The sequence below is a fragment of the Myotis myotis genome, unplaced genomic scaffold (assembly GCF_014108235.1).
Source record: "Myotis myotis isolate mMyoMyo1 unplaced genomic scaffold, mMyoMyo1.p scaffold_m19_p_10, whole genome shotgun sequence".
Lineage (NCBI taxonomy): Eukaryota > Metazoa > Chordata > Mammalia > Chiroptera > Vespertilionidae > Myotis > Myotis myotis.
Window position 1 is genome coordinate 75,261,043 of NW_023416314.1, and position 16,747 is coordinate 75,277,789.

The 16,747-nt window shown below is 43.8% G+C and overlaps 1 protein-coding gene and 1 long non-coding RNA gene across 2 annotated transcripts in view; one reads left to right on the forward strand and one right to left on the reverse strand.

The window, feature by feature from the left end:
- Positions 1-3,488: 3,488 nt before the first annotated feature.
- Positions 3,489-5,712, reverse strand: LOC118665159. Its single transcript, XR_004970558.1, has 3 exons — positions 5,164-5,712; positions 3,832-3,869; positions 3,489-3,656 (listed from the first exon to the last, which is right to left on the reverse strand). It is a non-coding gene; the product is annotated as an uncharacterized LOC118665159 (long non-coding RNA).
- Positions 4,507-16,747, forward strand: part of FBXO3 (F-box protein 3) — a 33,094-nt gene continuing 20,853 nt past the window's right edge. Inside the window, exons 1-3 of the mRNA XM_036326280.1 lie at positions 4,507-4,663; positions 9,000-9,089; positions 12,153-12,316. Of these exons, the coding sequence (XP_036182173.1) occupies positions 4,560-4,663; positions 9,000-9,089; positions 12,153-12,316 (358 nt within the window). The 5' untranslated portion in view covers positions 4,507-4,559. The remainder of the gene's footprint in view (positions 4,664-8,999; positions 9,090-12,152; positions 12,317-16,747) is intronic.

Genomic DNA, 16,747 nt, shown 5'->3' on the forward strand with positions numbered 1-16,747 from the left:
TACCCTCTGGCACCTCTTTAGGGAAAAGGATTAGGTGATTCCTGAAAGCCTTTACAGTTTTCAGGATTTAATGTTCTCCATTAGTGGTTCTCAATCTGTACCCGAGAAACTAAAAAAACTAGCAACACCTGTGCCCTATCCCCAGGCATAGAAGATGCAATTGACTTGAGGTGGAGACCACAAGCCAATTATATAACATTAAGCACCCGTGATTTTACAAAAGGTCATCAGGTGATTCTAATGTGCAGACAGGTCTGGGAACCCAAGATCAGATCACTGATTTAAAAGGTCCTGGTCCTGGTCAGACCGACAAAGCTACGGTCTCGTGCTGCCCTCTGGTGGTCAGATTGCGCACTACAGGCAGTTTTCCACATCTAAGTGTTTCCACCTGGAGCAGGAATATTTAATTAAGGACAAGCAGAGAAGAGGAAGAGGAAGGGTAGAAAACAGGAAGGAGGAGAAGGAGAAGACCTGGCTTCCCCATGACCCAAGGGTGAACAGACTCACAGGCATTTCCCTCCCCCACTTTCCCCTACGACAAATGAAATGCCCCCAAGAGACTAGTTCCTAGGGGCAGTCACGTATATCTGCATTAAGCATGAAAAATCTCCCTCTGGGTCCACACGCTACCCTGAAAGACGGATTCAGAAGGAAAAATGCTTAGAGGAGCTCCTCTTTTTCTCCTGTAAGCCAAGTGGGAGACTTGAGGGGTTGAGATGATCTATATAAAGGTCTGGAAAATGAATCTCAATTTAGCTTTGTTTGTTCACCGGTCACTGTAACTTTGGGCAAGATCGTTTCTCTGAGCCTCGGTGACCACTGGCCACCTCACAGCACTATTCTGAACACCAGAGTGTTTGCGGACAAAAACTCTGTCAGGGTCCTGGCACTGTAACAGACTCCAGACTGTCCAAACTCCAGGCCTATGTGATGTGGTATAGGCCAGGGTCGCTCCCTCCGTTGCAATTCTGGTCCCGCCTTTACTGCTTCTTTGCGTGGACCCAGGCGCACGGTGAATGCTAGATAAAGGCTAGCCGCATCGTCACCGCTGTTATCGCCACATCACCACTGTGGCGGTGGGTCCGAGCCTCCTGCTCCATCCTTGGCAATTTCCCCCGCATCCCTGTGGAACTGCATGGACCTACCATATCACCCGCCTCTCCCTGGGTGGGAAACAAGTCGTTTCTGAACTTCCGCAGCTCAGCATTGAACTTCCGATCTAGGTTATAAAGTACTGGCTCAGTCTCTTCCAGTCTCGTCTTGTTGTAACGTACCCCGCGAATCACAGAAGGACGCCTCAAGAAGTCGAATTAAAGAGTCACATTTATTGCAATCCGGGACTATGAGGGGGCATTCCCAAATCTCATAGCCATAAGATGGTGGCAAAACCAGACTTATGTAGGCAAAAATCACAAAGGTATTGATTACATCCCAGGGTTTGGAATGTGGCACCTGGTTCCCAAAAAAGCAGATTACAGAAGCAGAATTAAGCATGTTAATTACAGTTTCGGGTCTCGGGGTCACCTGGGTTAAACTAGGCATGTTATCTAAATTACAGTTTTGGGTCTCCGGATCACTGAGTTGATAGAAACACATTATCTAGAGCCCTCGGGTCTCCCGACAACTGAGTTGTCAGGACAATTTAGAGTAATTGTGCTGTCCTGGTCTTGGGACCACTGAGTCAGCTGGAACGCACCACCTGTGGCCACTAAAACAATTTAGGGTAATTGTGCTGTCCTGTTTCCCAGGTACAGAAGAATGTGCTCTCTAAGACCAGTAAGATAACAATGGAATAGTCACGTCACAATCAATAAGGCATTCAATCGAATGGGATGATTTATACAATTCAGAAAATCAAAGTAACTTTTATATTGTTAAGCCAAACAGCAGGGTTAGAGTTAAACTACAGTTTCCACCTGAAATGGTTGCTACCATACTTCAGTCTGATTACCAAGACTGCTTTTCAGGTTTTTCTTCTAAGACGAATGTAAAATGTTTAAAAAATTTTAATAAGCCAAGGGGAGGGAACCGTGTCACTGGAGCTGCAGGGCACAGCCATGGCCAACCCCAGCTGATGGAATTAGACACCCTAATTTCCCTTTTCTGCCCCTTCCCCAATCTCCTTCAATGGCTTTCCACCGGCTGAACCATCTGGAAGCCGGGTGACAAGGGAACCAGACGAAGAAGCTCACAGCCTCCTGGGGCCCAGGGCAGAGCGAGGGCACAGACTGAACTTTCTCTTCCTCCTAGAGAGTGTTCTCCTCCCAGGACTCCCCCCAAATAGCCCAGCATTAGCCCACCCAAACCTGCGTGCCAAGTGTCCCTCACTCATCCATGCCCAGGTCTGCCACGGACTACGAGAAGGACAGTGGGCAGACTGACCTGTTTAATCCTCAACAGGACACACAGTAAGACCCCGACCCTAGTGGCTCCCCAGCCCCACAGGCTACCGAATTGGTGGATGGCGCCCTGGCCTGTGTTACATCCTTGCCTCTCTCAGGGCCCTGGGAGCTTTGGGCAAGCAGCAGGCTCTCAGAAAGCAGGAGCTCGAGAAACTGGCCACAGAAGCTCCTAGAATGGGTGACAAGGGCCCCTGGTGACGGGCCCTAAGAGGATGGAATTGGTCTGAAGGCTGAGGGACGAGGCCAAGCGGACAGGCCAGCCTCATACAGAAAAGTCTGGGCTTTCCTGCACCCCTGCCAGCCTTTTCTCCCCAGCACCTTCAAAAGTGACCCTGCGGAGGGGGTGCGTGCTGGAAGTGTCTCGTTTGTATCCAAGGGCCTTTAATGTATGGAGGTGACAGAGTGCCCCCATGGCAAAGCCCCTGCCGTGGAAAGAGTTGTCTTACATTCCCCTGGAGAAGGGGCACAACCAGGACACGCAGGGCCACAGGGGAGTATCAGGTCTCAGTCAGGAGGCAGAGCGGGAGCAGGGGGAAATTTTAGGCTGGAGCCTTTATTGGGGTCTGCACTGGGAAGGCAGGGCAGAGTAAACAGTTTGGAAGAATAAATGTGGGTTTGGGGGTACAGGGGTGCTCTCTAGTTGCCTGGTGCCTGGCCCTGGGATGATTGAGAGCAGGGGATGTATTAGCTTGGTGTGTGAGTGTGAGATAAAGGGGGTGGTTGCTTGCGAATGAGAGGTGCACTCCCAAGTAAGTTGCTTGATCTCTTTAGGAATTAGCCGTAGCAGGCTAGTCTATTCCCAGTCAGCACCATTTTTAGGATGCAAAACCGTAAAATACAGAAAATAAACATGGTTAATATCGTCCTGTGGAGGGGAGGGAAGGGTAATTAATATTAGACAAAACCATAAAGCATTAATGATATGGTGAACTGAGGAAATGGAGTGGGATTATTGGGGGGGGGCGGGGAAGGGTGGTGGAAGTGGGGAGGATCATTTCACTTTTCCAAATAATTGGGAGGAAACTTTCTCCAGCAAATGGAAAAATTTGGAAAACTTAGTGATGGATGGATGGATGGATGGATGGATAGGCTTGAATAATGAACATTTATTGAATCTCTAGCTTCATTGCCATCCATAAGCCACCTGGTTTTTAGCGACTCTTAACTGGTCCACCATCTCACTTCGGGTAAAGTAAATGACCTGTGTGAAGTACAGGTCCGACTGCAGTCCCCAAAGCCCTTACGCCTTCCTGCCTTTGGAAAAGCAAAGAAAAATAAGAAATCAGGTAAGGTAAATGATGCTCTCTCTCGCTCACAATTCATGACACACCTCCCTCTCCCACTCCTGCTTTAATGCCTGCTTGGCAAAGGTGATCCTGCTCAATTACGCCCCGGGGTGGTGGTGGTGGGGGTGGGGTGTTCCACTCACCCTGTTACATCTGGGTGCTTACCCCTCCGAGATCAGACCTTGGCAAAAACAAAACAAAAATCCATTGACTATAGACTCTGCATTGCTCCAATTGCCGTAGAACAACCAGGGCGACCAAGTGACAGCGGCTGACCCTTAGATTCAGTCCCGGTTCACCTTTTGGGGTTAAAATTATGCGCTCCTGTCCCTATTTAGTGGAACGTGGCTGGGAGCCGCCTCGCTCTACGCAAGGGACACGCGGATCGAGGAAGGTTGAAGCGGGGACAGGAAGGGTTTCCAGGTCGCAAAACGAAGAGAAGCAATGGATTTGGAGGCCAAGGCGGCGAGGATTTAGCGTGAGATTTGGGGCGAGGCTTTCGAGGATACGAGGTGTAAAATTTTGCATGAGGGACTGGAGGCTGAAAATTTTGGAACAAAGGCTGTAGGGGGCCCGGGCCGGGCCAGTTTAGGGACCTGAGTGGGACCAGCGACCTCAGGTTTGCAGAGCTCGCGCATCCTGGAAGAGCCGGGATTCAGGGCGCAGAGGGATCCTACCGCGCGGGCGCGAGCCGGAGGGCCGGCGGGCGGGGCCTCTCTAGACCACGCCCCTGTCCCGCCCAATGGGCGTGGCCATCCCGGCAGTTACATAACAAACCCGAGTGAGTCGCTGAGGAGCGGCGCCCGTGCCGGGGCGGGGGCGGGGCCTAGCCAGCCCTGGGCGGGGCCAGGCCTGCACCGGGCCAGGCAAGATGGCGGCCGTGGAGCCGGAGTCCGCGCCTCTGACCCTAGAATCGCTGCCCACCGACCCCCTGCTGCTGATCTTATCTTTCTTGGACTACCGGGACCTAATCAAGTAATGGGGCGGCGCGCGTGGCAGGGGCGGGGTCACGGGGGCGGGAGGAGGCGGCGAGGCTGGAGGGACGGGGGCCCGGCTCGCCGACTGGACCCGGACCCGGACCCCGCGTGAACCAGAGGTGATGCGGGGCCGCCCTCCTGCAGAACCATCCAGGGGGCCGGGGCGGGATGGGGGCAGTCAGGGCCCCGCCTGGAGGTCTTCCGTCCGGGACCCAGCCCCGAGGAGCGACGGGAGCCCTGTCTCCCAGGCCTCGGTGAGGCTCATTTCCGGGGCGAGGGAGGTACTGCTTCCCTCTGCCGCCCCCAAGACCCCCGCAGCCCGCACCCCACACCCCCCGGCCTGCACCCGAGGTGCCCCAGCCCCGGCCGCTTTGGAAAGACCCACTCTGGCCCGAGCGCTCTTCTGCGCAGCGGACCCGGAATAGGCAGGCAGGGCGCCGGCGAGGAGGAGCCGGGCGACCCCCAGACCCCAGGTGCGACTTGCGCGCACCTCTGTACCTGGCGGCGCGCGGCGCCCTCCGGGACTTCGCTGCCGCAGACGTCGTTCTGCTGCCAGCCTTGCTCCTCGCTGTGACAGGTTGCATTTTGTGTCTTGGTACTGACTTCCGTCGGTGCGATCCAGGTGACCGCTGTCTCTCCTGCACGCGCGCTTTGGGTGGCCCAGATCACTAGCATCTGCTCCAGAAATAAACACCGCTTGCCGCTCGGGGTGGTTCGATGCCCAGTTCCTTCCGCCCGGTTCCTTCGGCGCTGGAGACTGTCTGGGATGGTGGCAGAAATGGCGCTGTTTACACCCTTGACAGCTGGTGGCATGGCTCTGTCTTTTTTTTGTGCTGCCACGTCTGTTGAAGAGGAGGTGAAGTCGCCCTCTTAAGGATGGGTAGGCGAGATTCAGGGTTTTTGTTTTTGGTGTGTTTTTTTTTGTTGTTTTTTTTTTTTGGATTAACTATTGGATTCTAGCCGTTTGAGGATTGTGCCCTGTGTTATCAGGGATCGTCTCAGAAATACAGCCTTTTGGGAGCTGCTGGTCGCTGTTGGTTGGTCTAGCTAAGGAGTGACAGAGGGGCAACTCCAGTTTCTGGCTGTAACACTTATTTTTTCCTGAAAACCAAATTTTTGTCTACCCGGGCTTGTACTGAAGCAGAGATAAAGTTTATCTTTGGGAAAGGCTGATCCGGCTGCAGACTGTCTTCATCTGAAATACTCTGTTGCTATAGCCTCTTAAAAATCGAATGCAGACACACACCCTTATGGTCTATGGACTACATTGTTGCAGGGTGAACTTTCTAAGACAGATCATCCTGTCGTTCTCCTTAAAAACTTAGACGCCTCTTGTTTGCAGACTATAATCTAAATTTCTGGAAGCATTTAAGACTCTTAGCATTTGGCACAGTGCACTGTAGCCAAATCAGACTTTTGCCAGCATACTGCATGCTTGTATTCTGTGGCTTCAGCTCTTGACCTTGCCCCGCAGTGCCTTGTCCCCCCTTCCCATCCTGGCAAGATGAAATTTCTTTAAGACCCCCTCACTTGGTTCCTTTCTCTTAACTTCTTTCTCAGTTTATTTGCCATGCCAGATGGGTTGTACACTTCTTAAATGTAAAGACTGCCTTGTTTATCTTTGTAATCATCATTTATTCATAGATTTTTTTTAAATGCCTGTTGTGTGCCAGTCTATTAAATGTCTTGGATACAATAGTGAGGAAGACAGATAAAGGCGCCTCTCATGAAGCTTACAGTCTAGTGGGAAAGATGGAAAATAAGTGCAAATACAAGAGATACTAAGTCAGGGGTCCTCAAACTTTTTAAACAGGGGGCCAGTTCACTGTCCCTCAGACCGTTGGAGGGCCGGACTATAGTTTAAAAAAAAAACTATGAACAAATTCCTATACACACTGCACATATCTTATTTTGAAGTAAAAAAACAAAACGGGAACAAATACAATATTTGTATTTGCATGTGGCCCGCGGGCCGTAGTTTGAGGACCCCTGTACTAAGTGCTATGAAGGAAATAAATCAATTACTTTGTTAGGGAATGAGAGGGAGAGACAATCAATTCAAATCAGAAGGGGCTACCATATATGCAGGATGCCAGAGAGCAGTCCTGGCAGAGGGAACAGTGTGCTCAGAAGCTGATTGGACCACAGCATGGCCTGTTGGAGGAGCTAGAAGGCTGGTGTTGCGGGAGGTAGGGAGTGACTCAGGCAGAGTGACTTGAGAAGAGACTGGTGAGCTCATGCAGGACCTTGTGAGCCAAGGTGAGGAGATCAGATTTTATTTTAAATGCTTTAGGTAGTAATCAAAGCTATAAACAGATGTGACATGATCCCTCCATAAATGTTTATGAAAGTGAGCTGAGTTGAATACTGTATTAGGGTTCTTGAGAGAGAAAAAATGTGTGTGTGTGACTTATAAGGTATTGGCAAAGAAGATCCCTGGCTCAGCTCAGGCTGTCAGTCAGAGAGCAGATCTAGCCTTCCTCTGCCTTTTTGTTCTAGTCAGGCCCGCACTGGATTGGATGATGTCCACTCACATTGGGGAAGGTCATCTGGCTTACTTAGTCTACCAATTCAAATGCTAATCTTTTCCAGAAACATCCACACAGGCACAGCGCAGAAATAATGTTTAATCAGCTATCTAGGCATCCGTTGGCCCAAGCAAGTTGACACATAACATTAACAAAAACCATTGCATTTTATCCACAGAAAAGTTTCCAATGTACTGCAACTTCTTTCCTACACTATATTTCTTTTAAGAAAAACACAGCTCAACTTTGTCAAGTGTCCTGCTCATTGCTAAGCTCTGAAGTTTTTGGTACATATTGCTGAACTGGATTGGGTTGGATTGGATTCATTCATTAGGGTCATTTTGTCATAGTTTGAATCTTCTTCTCCATTCCAGGGTGATTTATTATGTACCAATCATTCTTAACCCTCAATGTGTATCAGAATTACATGTGGCACTTTTTAAACGTACACGTGCCTGAGGTAAAGATCTTGCCCCAAGCAAACTGAGTCAGAATCTCTAGAACAGTAGTTCTCATCCTTGCTGTGCATCAGAATCACCTTTGGTGCTTACTTCAGAGATTCCTTTATGTTGTTTAACTCTTGGGACAGTGGAGGAGAAGGCTCAAGAAAGGAGGACTCTGAATTACAAAACTGGACAGATTCAGTGTTTGCAAATGTTCGTTTGGGCATCTTGTGAGCTTGGCAGAAAAGGGTGAGGTTGAATTTTGTGTACAATCTAAAAATTGAAGAAAGTTTTTAACATGCCCTGCTCGTGGCCTTGACAATCCCCATGTGATTTAAGATTCCCTTAATTGATTACCATTGCCCAAGTGAGATCTTTGAATACTACTTTCTATAACTTGTGATTCCTCTTCTGGAAAGATAGAAATCCATTTTCCTAATCTTAGGTTCATCCTTTTTGCAAATTAAATATGTAGTGTTAGATTTACAGGATAGGAACACTGTTGTGATAGGACACAGTGTAGCACTGGCCGGTGTGGCTCAGTTGGTTGAGCGTCGTCCGGTGCACCATAAGGTCTTCGGTTTGATTGGGGCACGTAGACCTAGCCCAGGTTGCGGGTTCAGTCCCCTGTCAGGGTGCTTACCGGAGGCTACCATCCATGTTTCTCTCCCCCTCCCTCCTTCTCCCTTCCTTTCTGTCTAAAATTAATAAAAACATATTTTTAAAAAGAATACAATATAGAATATAATATGTATCAAGGAATTTATTTGTTTCTAACATTGCATGCTTTTGAGCAGTTGATACTAACTCGAATAGCTATGGCTATTGAAATAGAATTGTTATGATGGTGACACTTTATAGATGGGCTCTCCAATCGTTGGTATAATTAAAATGGTTTTGGCTGCAATATTTATTTCTTTTAAGAAAAGTTGGAACAAAACAAACAAAAGTCTTGTGTATTAATATAAAATGTCTCACAGATCTTAAGAACACACACACTGAATAACACTCTTCCTGTGTGCAGAAATGATTATCGTCACAAGGAGTGCAGGAAGGTCTTTGATTTGAAATTAACTCCAGTGCTTTATATATTGTGTAGACTCCCATAAGAAAATTACCATTGTAGAGATTTGGGGGTTTATTTGTGAACTCAAATGGTTAAGATTTCAGTACTCAAAACGTAACTAGCTAACACATTAAACAGATTTTGAAAATATTGTTTTGTAATTATAAGGGTAGAAAGTGGAAAATGGGAAAAGCAAAAGGAATAGAATAAATCTTAACACTGAAAATTTTCATCTTGATTTTTAAATTGTTTTCTTTTCTTTTTTTCTATACTAACCGTGAATCTGGTTCCTGTCAGTTGTTGCTACGTCAGTCGAAGACTTAGCCAGCTATCAAGTCATGATCCTCTGTGGAGAAGACATTGCAAAAAATACTGGCTGATATCTGAGTGAGTATTCAGGAAATATGTATTCTTGAAACTTGGCCCCGGGCTTCTATAACACTGGTCTGTCCTGGTTCTCCTCTCTAACCCTTCTCTCTCTGTCTCCTTTGGTGGCGCTTCTGTGCCTGCCACTACGTGCTGGTGCTCGCCCAGCCTCTGTCCTTGGCCCGCCGCTCTCTTCTCTCTGTGAACTCTCCGCATGCACGGTGGCGGTGTATAGTGACTGCGTGTGTGCTGCTGACGCCCAACTTGGATGGCCTCCCTGACATCCCCACTGAGCTCCAGACTCGTTTGCGTAACCTCCTGCTGAACCTTTCCATCGCATGTCCCGCAAGGGCTCACTGAACTCAGTGAATATTAATAAATAGACAGAATAAACGTGTAGATAACAGAAGGTGGGAGTTGGGAAAGTGAAAGAAAGGGTAGGAGTGCTACTATCTTTTTCTTAGATTGAGGGGAATTGAGTAGTGACTGAAGCTGTAAAGCAAGAAGTAGAGGTTTAAGTGTATTATTGAAAGTTGCAACTACTCGGCAGAACTGAATATTAATAACAGCTATCAAACATTGGGAGGAGGGAGAATGGAGAGGAGAGAATTTTAAGTATTGCTATATCCTGATCTTTTTTGTTTGTTTGTTTTTTGTTTTTGTTAATCCTCACCTGAGAATATTTTTCCATTGATTTTGAAAGAGAGAGGGAGAGACAGAGAAAGAAACATCAGTGTGAGAGAGACACATCAATTGGTTGCCTCCCTCACACACCCTGCCCAGGGCCTGGGGATCAAGCCTGCAACCAAGGTATGTGACCTGGCCCTTTAGGCTAAGGGCCGACGCTCTATCCACTGAGCCAGACCATCTAGGGCTATCCTGATCTTTTACTTTAGAGTATCAATACATAGATGTGAAATTGATAAATCAAGAATTAGAGGCATAGACATTTAGAATTACAGAGATAACTTCCAGAAATAACTAAAGTTTCCTTTGAGAGGTTGGGCTTCATAAGTTCATTGGTACTTGATTGGTTTTGATAAATATGTATGTATATATTATTTACATTAATAAAAAAATGCTCCTCCCCCCCAAAACAAAACACCCTTAATTGTCCTTTTCTCCATCTTTGAACCTGATCATCCTACATTCCTGGTTTTAGGGGCAGCATCATCCATCCACTTGAGCTTCTAAGCCCAAACCAGGAATCATCCCACATCTCTTCTCTCCTCTCTCCCTTCCTCTTTCCCTCCCTCTCTCCATCCCTCTCTCCCTCCACTTATTCAATTACTGAGCCCTTCTGATTTTAGCCTCTATATTTCTTGAATCTTTCTACTCATTCATCTAGCTACCAGTTTGAGTTCAGTGCATCATCTGACTAGGATTACTGCAAAACCCTCCTAACTCATCTCTGAGCCTCTAGTTTACACCCCTCCCACACCATTGCCACAGTTCTGCTCTTTGAACTACCCTGTTAAAACCCTTCAGTGGTTCTTCATTTCCTGCAGGATATTAGCATGTTCCTTTAAGCCCTTTGTGGCTCTCTTATCTTGTATCACTTCTACCTGACATTATTCTTTCTCCCTGATAAGACTGCATTAAAATACACACACACACACACACACATATATATATATTGACTTTTTTACAGAGAGGAAGGGAGAGGGGGAGGGATAGAGCTATAGAAACATCTATGAGAGAGAAACGTCCATCAGCTGCCTCCTGCACACTCCCTGCTGGGGATGTGTCCGCAACCAAGGTACATGCCCTTGACCGGAATCGAACCTGGGACCCTTGAGTCCACAGGCCGACGCTCTATCCACTGAGCCAAACTGGTTAGGGCAAGACTGCATTTTTGAGGGCAAAAAGTACGCCTTATTTTTAATGTCCTCAAGTGGCTAAGTAGACATTCAATAAATATTTATGGAATTGTATCAAATCTAAATGTTGAATTATGTGATTACTATGATGCTATATGATTCTCTGGCTGACCCAGTGTAGATAAATTAGATTAACATTATTGTATCATTAGATTCCAAGTATTTTCTAAAATTGAACAACTAGCCCTGACTGGTTTGGCTCAGTGGATAGAGCGTCAGCCTGTGGACTGAAGGGTCCCAGGTTCGATTCCTGTCAAGGGCATATACCTGGGTTGCAGGCACATCCCCAGTGGGGGGTGTGCAGGAGGCAGCTGATCAATGTTTCTAACTCTCTATTCCTCTCCCTTCCTCTCTGTAAAAAAATCAATAAAATATAAATAAATAAATAAATAAATAAATATTGAACAACTACTGGTGACCCTTTAACAGCTTGGGTTTGAACTACACGGGTCCACTTATCTACAGATTTTTTTCAATAACTATTGTAAATTTATTTTCCTTATTATTTTCTTAACATTTTCTTTTTCCTAGCTTACACTATTACAAGAATATACTAGTATATAATACATATAACATACAAAATATATATTAATCAACTGTTTATGTTATTAGTAAGGCTTCCAGTCAACAGTAGCTATTAAGTTATACTCTGATTTAAAAAAAATATATTATTTTATTGGTTTTAGAGAGAGAGGAAGGGAGAGGGAGCTAAAGAAACATCGATGTGAGAAACATCCAGGAATCAAACCAGCAACCTTTCTGTGCCCTGGACAACGCCCAACCACACCAGCCAGGGCTATACTCGGATCTTTTTGTCTGGGATGCAGGTCAGGGAGGTCTGCACCCCTAACTCCTGCATTCAGGGGTCAGCTGTACATACACATTTATAATTGGTATGCTTTTAGAAGTAAGTTGAGATTCACACTCCATATTTTCTTCACATATTTTATTGAAATTAGAACATTTAGAAAAAAGGTAAGTAGAAAGTAAGAAATAAGTGATTCATAATCCCACTATGCCAGCAGTAACTCCTGTTGTTAAATTTTTTGGTGTCACTATTTGCTAGTCTTCATTGGTAGCTAAAATAAATGGAAAAGAAGGCAAAAGTAACCAAAAATTTCCATGAAGTTTGTTGGTAAATGTCTAGAATCTGTACTAATTTTGTTTCAGAAGATTTTAAATCTCATTTTTGTAATCTGTTTAGGGAAGAGAAAACACAGAAGAATCAGTGCTGGAAATCTCTCTTCATTGATACTTATTCTGACGTAGGAAGATACATTGACCATTATGCTGCTATTAAAAAGGCCTGGGATGATCTCAAGAAATATTTGGAGCCCAGATGTCCTCGGATGGTTTTGTCTCTTAAAGGTAAGGTGAACTACCTAAGATGCTAAGAAAGTTGTTTCCATCACAAAATAAAAGGCAGAACCAGGATTTCAAACTCAGGCTGATTTCAGAGCTATGGTCTTAATAGCAGTTGAAGGGAGAAAGGACCTATTCATCCTGTTATTTAAAATGTCTTAAGACCTTAGAGAGCTCGTCCAATATTAGGACATTTGGAATATGAGAATGTAGAGTCTACCTTGTAGACATTTCTCCTTTCAGGTACAGAGTTACCAAGAAACTAGGATACAGAGCAGCTGCTGCTTCTTTTTTTTTGTACTCAATTTGGTATTGCCAGGCCTCAGTGCTCACTTCTCTGTATCTGGTGATTGGAAGTGAGGTTGTTGTCGTCAGAGAATTCCTTGAGAGCCCCTGTTTTACTCTCAGGTGTCAGTTCTCCCGGGGCTTTGCCATGAGTTGGAATAGGATAAAGGCTCTTTGATATCTAGAATGCAGGGGATTTTAGGAATGCCAGGCCTATGAGTTTTAGGACTAAGTCAAGAACCTCCTACTCACCTCAGTGGTCATAGTCCCTGACTCATTTTCAAGGCACCTCAAGGAAACTTGGAAAGCAAATAAGTATTGGGCTTGGGGAAATTTTTATAAGTATCTTGAAATTATGATACATTAATATAGGGTGTCCCCAAAAATGTATACACACACTTTGAATAATTATAAAGCCAGTGTTTATTAAAATCAATTTCATTTTTAGAATTGAACTATCAGCTGTTAAAGGATATATGCATTTGGGGGGGACACCCCATATATCTTTTGTTAATCTGTCGAATGGTATGTATTACGTATCTTCAAATTTCATATTTACCTTACATGTTGGCTTAAATTTTTAGAGTTGGAGGGATTTTTAGAGATCACTTAGACCAGGGGTTAGCCAAGTTTTTTTAAATGACCAGATAGTAAATATTTTAGGCTTTGAGGGACAGACAGATGGTGTCTTCTTTTAACTATTTAACTCTTGCTGTTGTTGTGGAAGGCAGCATAGGCAATACATAACAAACAGGGGTGGCACTTTTCCAAGAAAACTTCGTTCGCAGAATCAGGCGGCAGGCCAGAGTTTGGCCTGCAGCCTAGAGTTTGCTGATGCCTGATTTATACCAGTACCCTCATTACAGGTGAAGGGACAGGCTCAGAGAGTTCAGGTGACTTATGCAAGGTCACATAATAGTAAGTGACAGAGATGGAACCCTCAAGTAGGTTTCTTGGCTCCTAGTAACCTTTTCACGGTCTCCTCATCCAAGCAAGCTCGGGAGCAAGGAAAGTAAATGAGTATTTATTGAGTGCCAGTAAAGCATTTTACTAAGCACTTGGAGCTTCTTCAATCCCCTCCGGTAGCTGGCATCTCCCATTTCACAGGTGGGGAAACAGGATTAAAGAGATGAGCTAACTTGCCGGAGTCGGTCAGTAAGCGGCAAAGCTGAGCGAGCGTTCACCTGGTCTGACTCCCAGATTCTCTTGGAGTAGGTTGCCTCTCTAAACATTGATTTCACTGTCTTGTAAGCATATATTTCTTTATATTTTTCTTTTGCCATATTTGTTTGTTTGTTTCTTTGTTTGGTTTTTGGCTTTTAAAAAATTTCTTTCCCTCTAGCTGCCTCTTTTAAGAAATTCGAAGTTTCTTATTGTTGTATGGTCCAGGCAGTTATTCAGTTTGTTTTGTACTAAACTTTTTAAAATAAAGTTTCCATTTTGGAGTAATTTGAAATTATAGGAAAGTTGCAAAAAATAGTACAGAGAATTCTTTTTTTTCTTTTCTTCAAAATATATTTTATTGATTTTTTTATAGAGAGGAAGGGAGGGGAAAGGGATAAAGAGTTAGAAACATCAATCAGCTGCCTCCTGCACACTCCCCACTGGTTATGCGCCCGCAACCAAGGTACATGCCCTTGGCCGGAATTGAACCCGGGACCCTTGAGTCCGCAGGCCGACGCTCTATCCACTGAGCCAAACTGGCTACGGCGAGTACAGAGAATTCTTGTGTACTCTTTAACCAGTTTCAGTTCCCCCTAGTGTATTGCCTTCTGGGACATTTGTCAAAGCTAAAGTCTTCATTGGAAAATTATTATTAACTAAACTCCAGACTTTATTCAGATTCCACGAGCTTTTCCAGTAATGTCCTTTTCAATTCCTGTATCCAACCCAGAATACCACAGTGCGTGTGGTTATGTCTTCTTAGTGTCATCTGGTCTCTGGCAGTTTCTCAGTTTTTCCTTGTCTTTCATGACCTTGACAGTTTGAAGGAGTACTGGTAAGGTACTTTGTAGAATGGCCCTCAAACTGACTTTGTTTGAAATATTACTCATGACTAGACTGGAGTAATGGGTTTTCAGAAGTTACTGCAGAGGCACGGGGCACCTCTCATCACTTATCTGTGGGGATGTGATATCCACACGCTCTCACTAGAGATGTTAACTAACCTCCAGAAACATGCACAGATCATAAGTGCACAACTCAGTGAATTATCATAACGTGAACACACCCATTGTAGCACCCTACAAGTCAAGAAGAATAATCTGTCCCTAGAACCCTCCCTCTTTCTCAGGGGTAACCATTCTCCTGATTGCTATTAGCACTGAGTAATTTTCTTTTTGAACTTTATGTAAATTTTATGATTAAGTATGTATTTTGTGTGAATTATTTCCATTTTTTGTAAAATTCAACTGTGTTGTCTCTAACAGTAGTTTGTTCATTCTTGTTGTGATATAGTACTCCATTATTTGAGCAGACCACATTTTATAGGTTTATTTTGTTGATGGATATTTGGGTTCTTTCTAGTTTTTGGCTAGTACCAATAATACAGTGTAAAGAATTGTAAATAATACAAATGTAAATCATTTTTTATGTACATATGAGTGTATTTCTATCAGGTTAATACCTGGGATTGAGTTTACTGGGTTGTAGAATGTGCTTATATTAAACTTCAAAAGATACTGTTAATTTTTAAAAGGGGTCCTACCACTTTACATTCCTGCCAACACTGTAATGTTGTCATTCTTTGTATTTTTACCTTTCTAATGGGTGTGTAGTGATGGTTTTAATTTGCACTTCCTTGAATATGTACATTAACAACAGTTTTATTTCTAGCTTTCCAATCCTTAGATGTTATTTATTTCTTGCCTTATTGCACTGGTTAGGGCAGTGATGGCGAACCTATGACACGCGAATTCATTTTTTGGGTTGATTTTTCTTTGTTAAATGGCATTTAAATATATAAAATAAATATCAAAAATATAAGTCTTTGTTTTACTATGGTTGCAAATATAAAAAAATTTCTAAATGTGACATGTCACCAGAGTTAAGTTAGGATTTTTCAAAATGCTGACACGCCGAGCTCAAAAGGTTCGCCATCACTGGGCTAGGTAGGGCCTTCAGTACAGTGTTGGAAAGATATGATGATGTGAGCATCCTTATCTTTCTGTTTGCAGAGAGAAAGCTTTCAACATTTCTCTGATGATGTTTGTTGTAGGCTTTTTGTACATGTTCTTTATCAGACTGAAGCAAGTTACTTCTGATAGTAGTTTAAGAAGAGTTTTTTTTTGTTTTTGTGTTTTTTGATAATTGAATTTTTATCAAATGTCTTCCAGTCTTGTGATTATCATGATCTTTCTACTTCATTCTGTTAATTCACTGAATTACATTGCTTGATTTTCTGAATGTTAAACCATTACTCAAATAAACTTACTATGGCTGTAATGTATTATCCTTTTTATATATTGTCAGATTTGATTGGCTAGTATTTGACTGGGGTTTTTACAGATGTGTTCATGAAAGAGTTTGGCCTGTAATTTTTCTTTCATAAATGTCCTTGTCAGGTTTTGGTATTAAGTACTGGCCTTGTAAAACAAGTTGGGAAGTGTTGCCTCTTTTTCTGTTTCCTGGAAGAGTTTATGTAAGCTTGATCTTATTTCCTGCTTAAATGATTAGTAGAATGCATGAAGCCACTCAATCCTGGAGCTTTTATTGTAGGGAGGGTTTAAACTAAGGATTCAATTTCTTTATTAGAAATAGTACTACTCAGAGTTTTTACTTATTTTCATGTCAGTTTTGATAAGTTGTATTTTTCTAGGAAATTGTCTACTTTATTTACATTTTCCAACTTATTGCCATAAAGTTTTTCATAATACCTTCTTATCTTTGTAATGCTTGTTGGATGTGTCGTAATTTCACTTTCCCATTTCTGGACTTATTTGCACTTTCTCTCTGTTCCTCTTGCTCAGTCTTGCTAGGTAGGGGCTGGTCAATTTTAACAGTCTTTTCAAAGAACTGGCATTTGCCTTTGCCAATTCATTTCTTATTTCATTAATTTCTCTGATTTCTTCGAATTTACTGTCACTTTTTTCCTGACTTGAGATGATTGCTTAGATAATAAATTTTCAGTTTTTCTTATTTTTTTTCAAATGC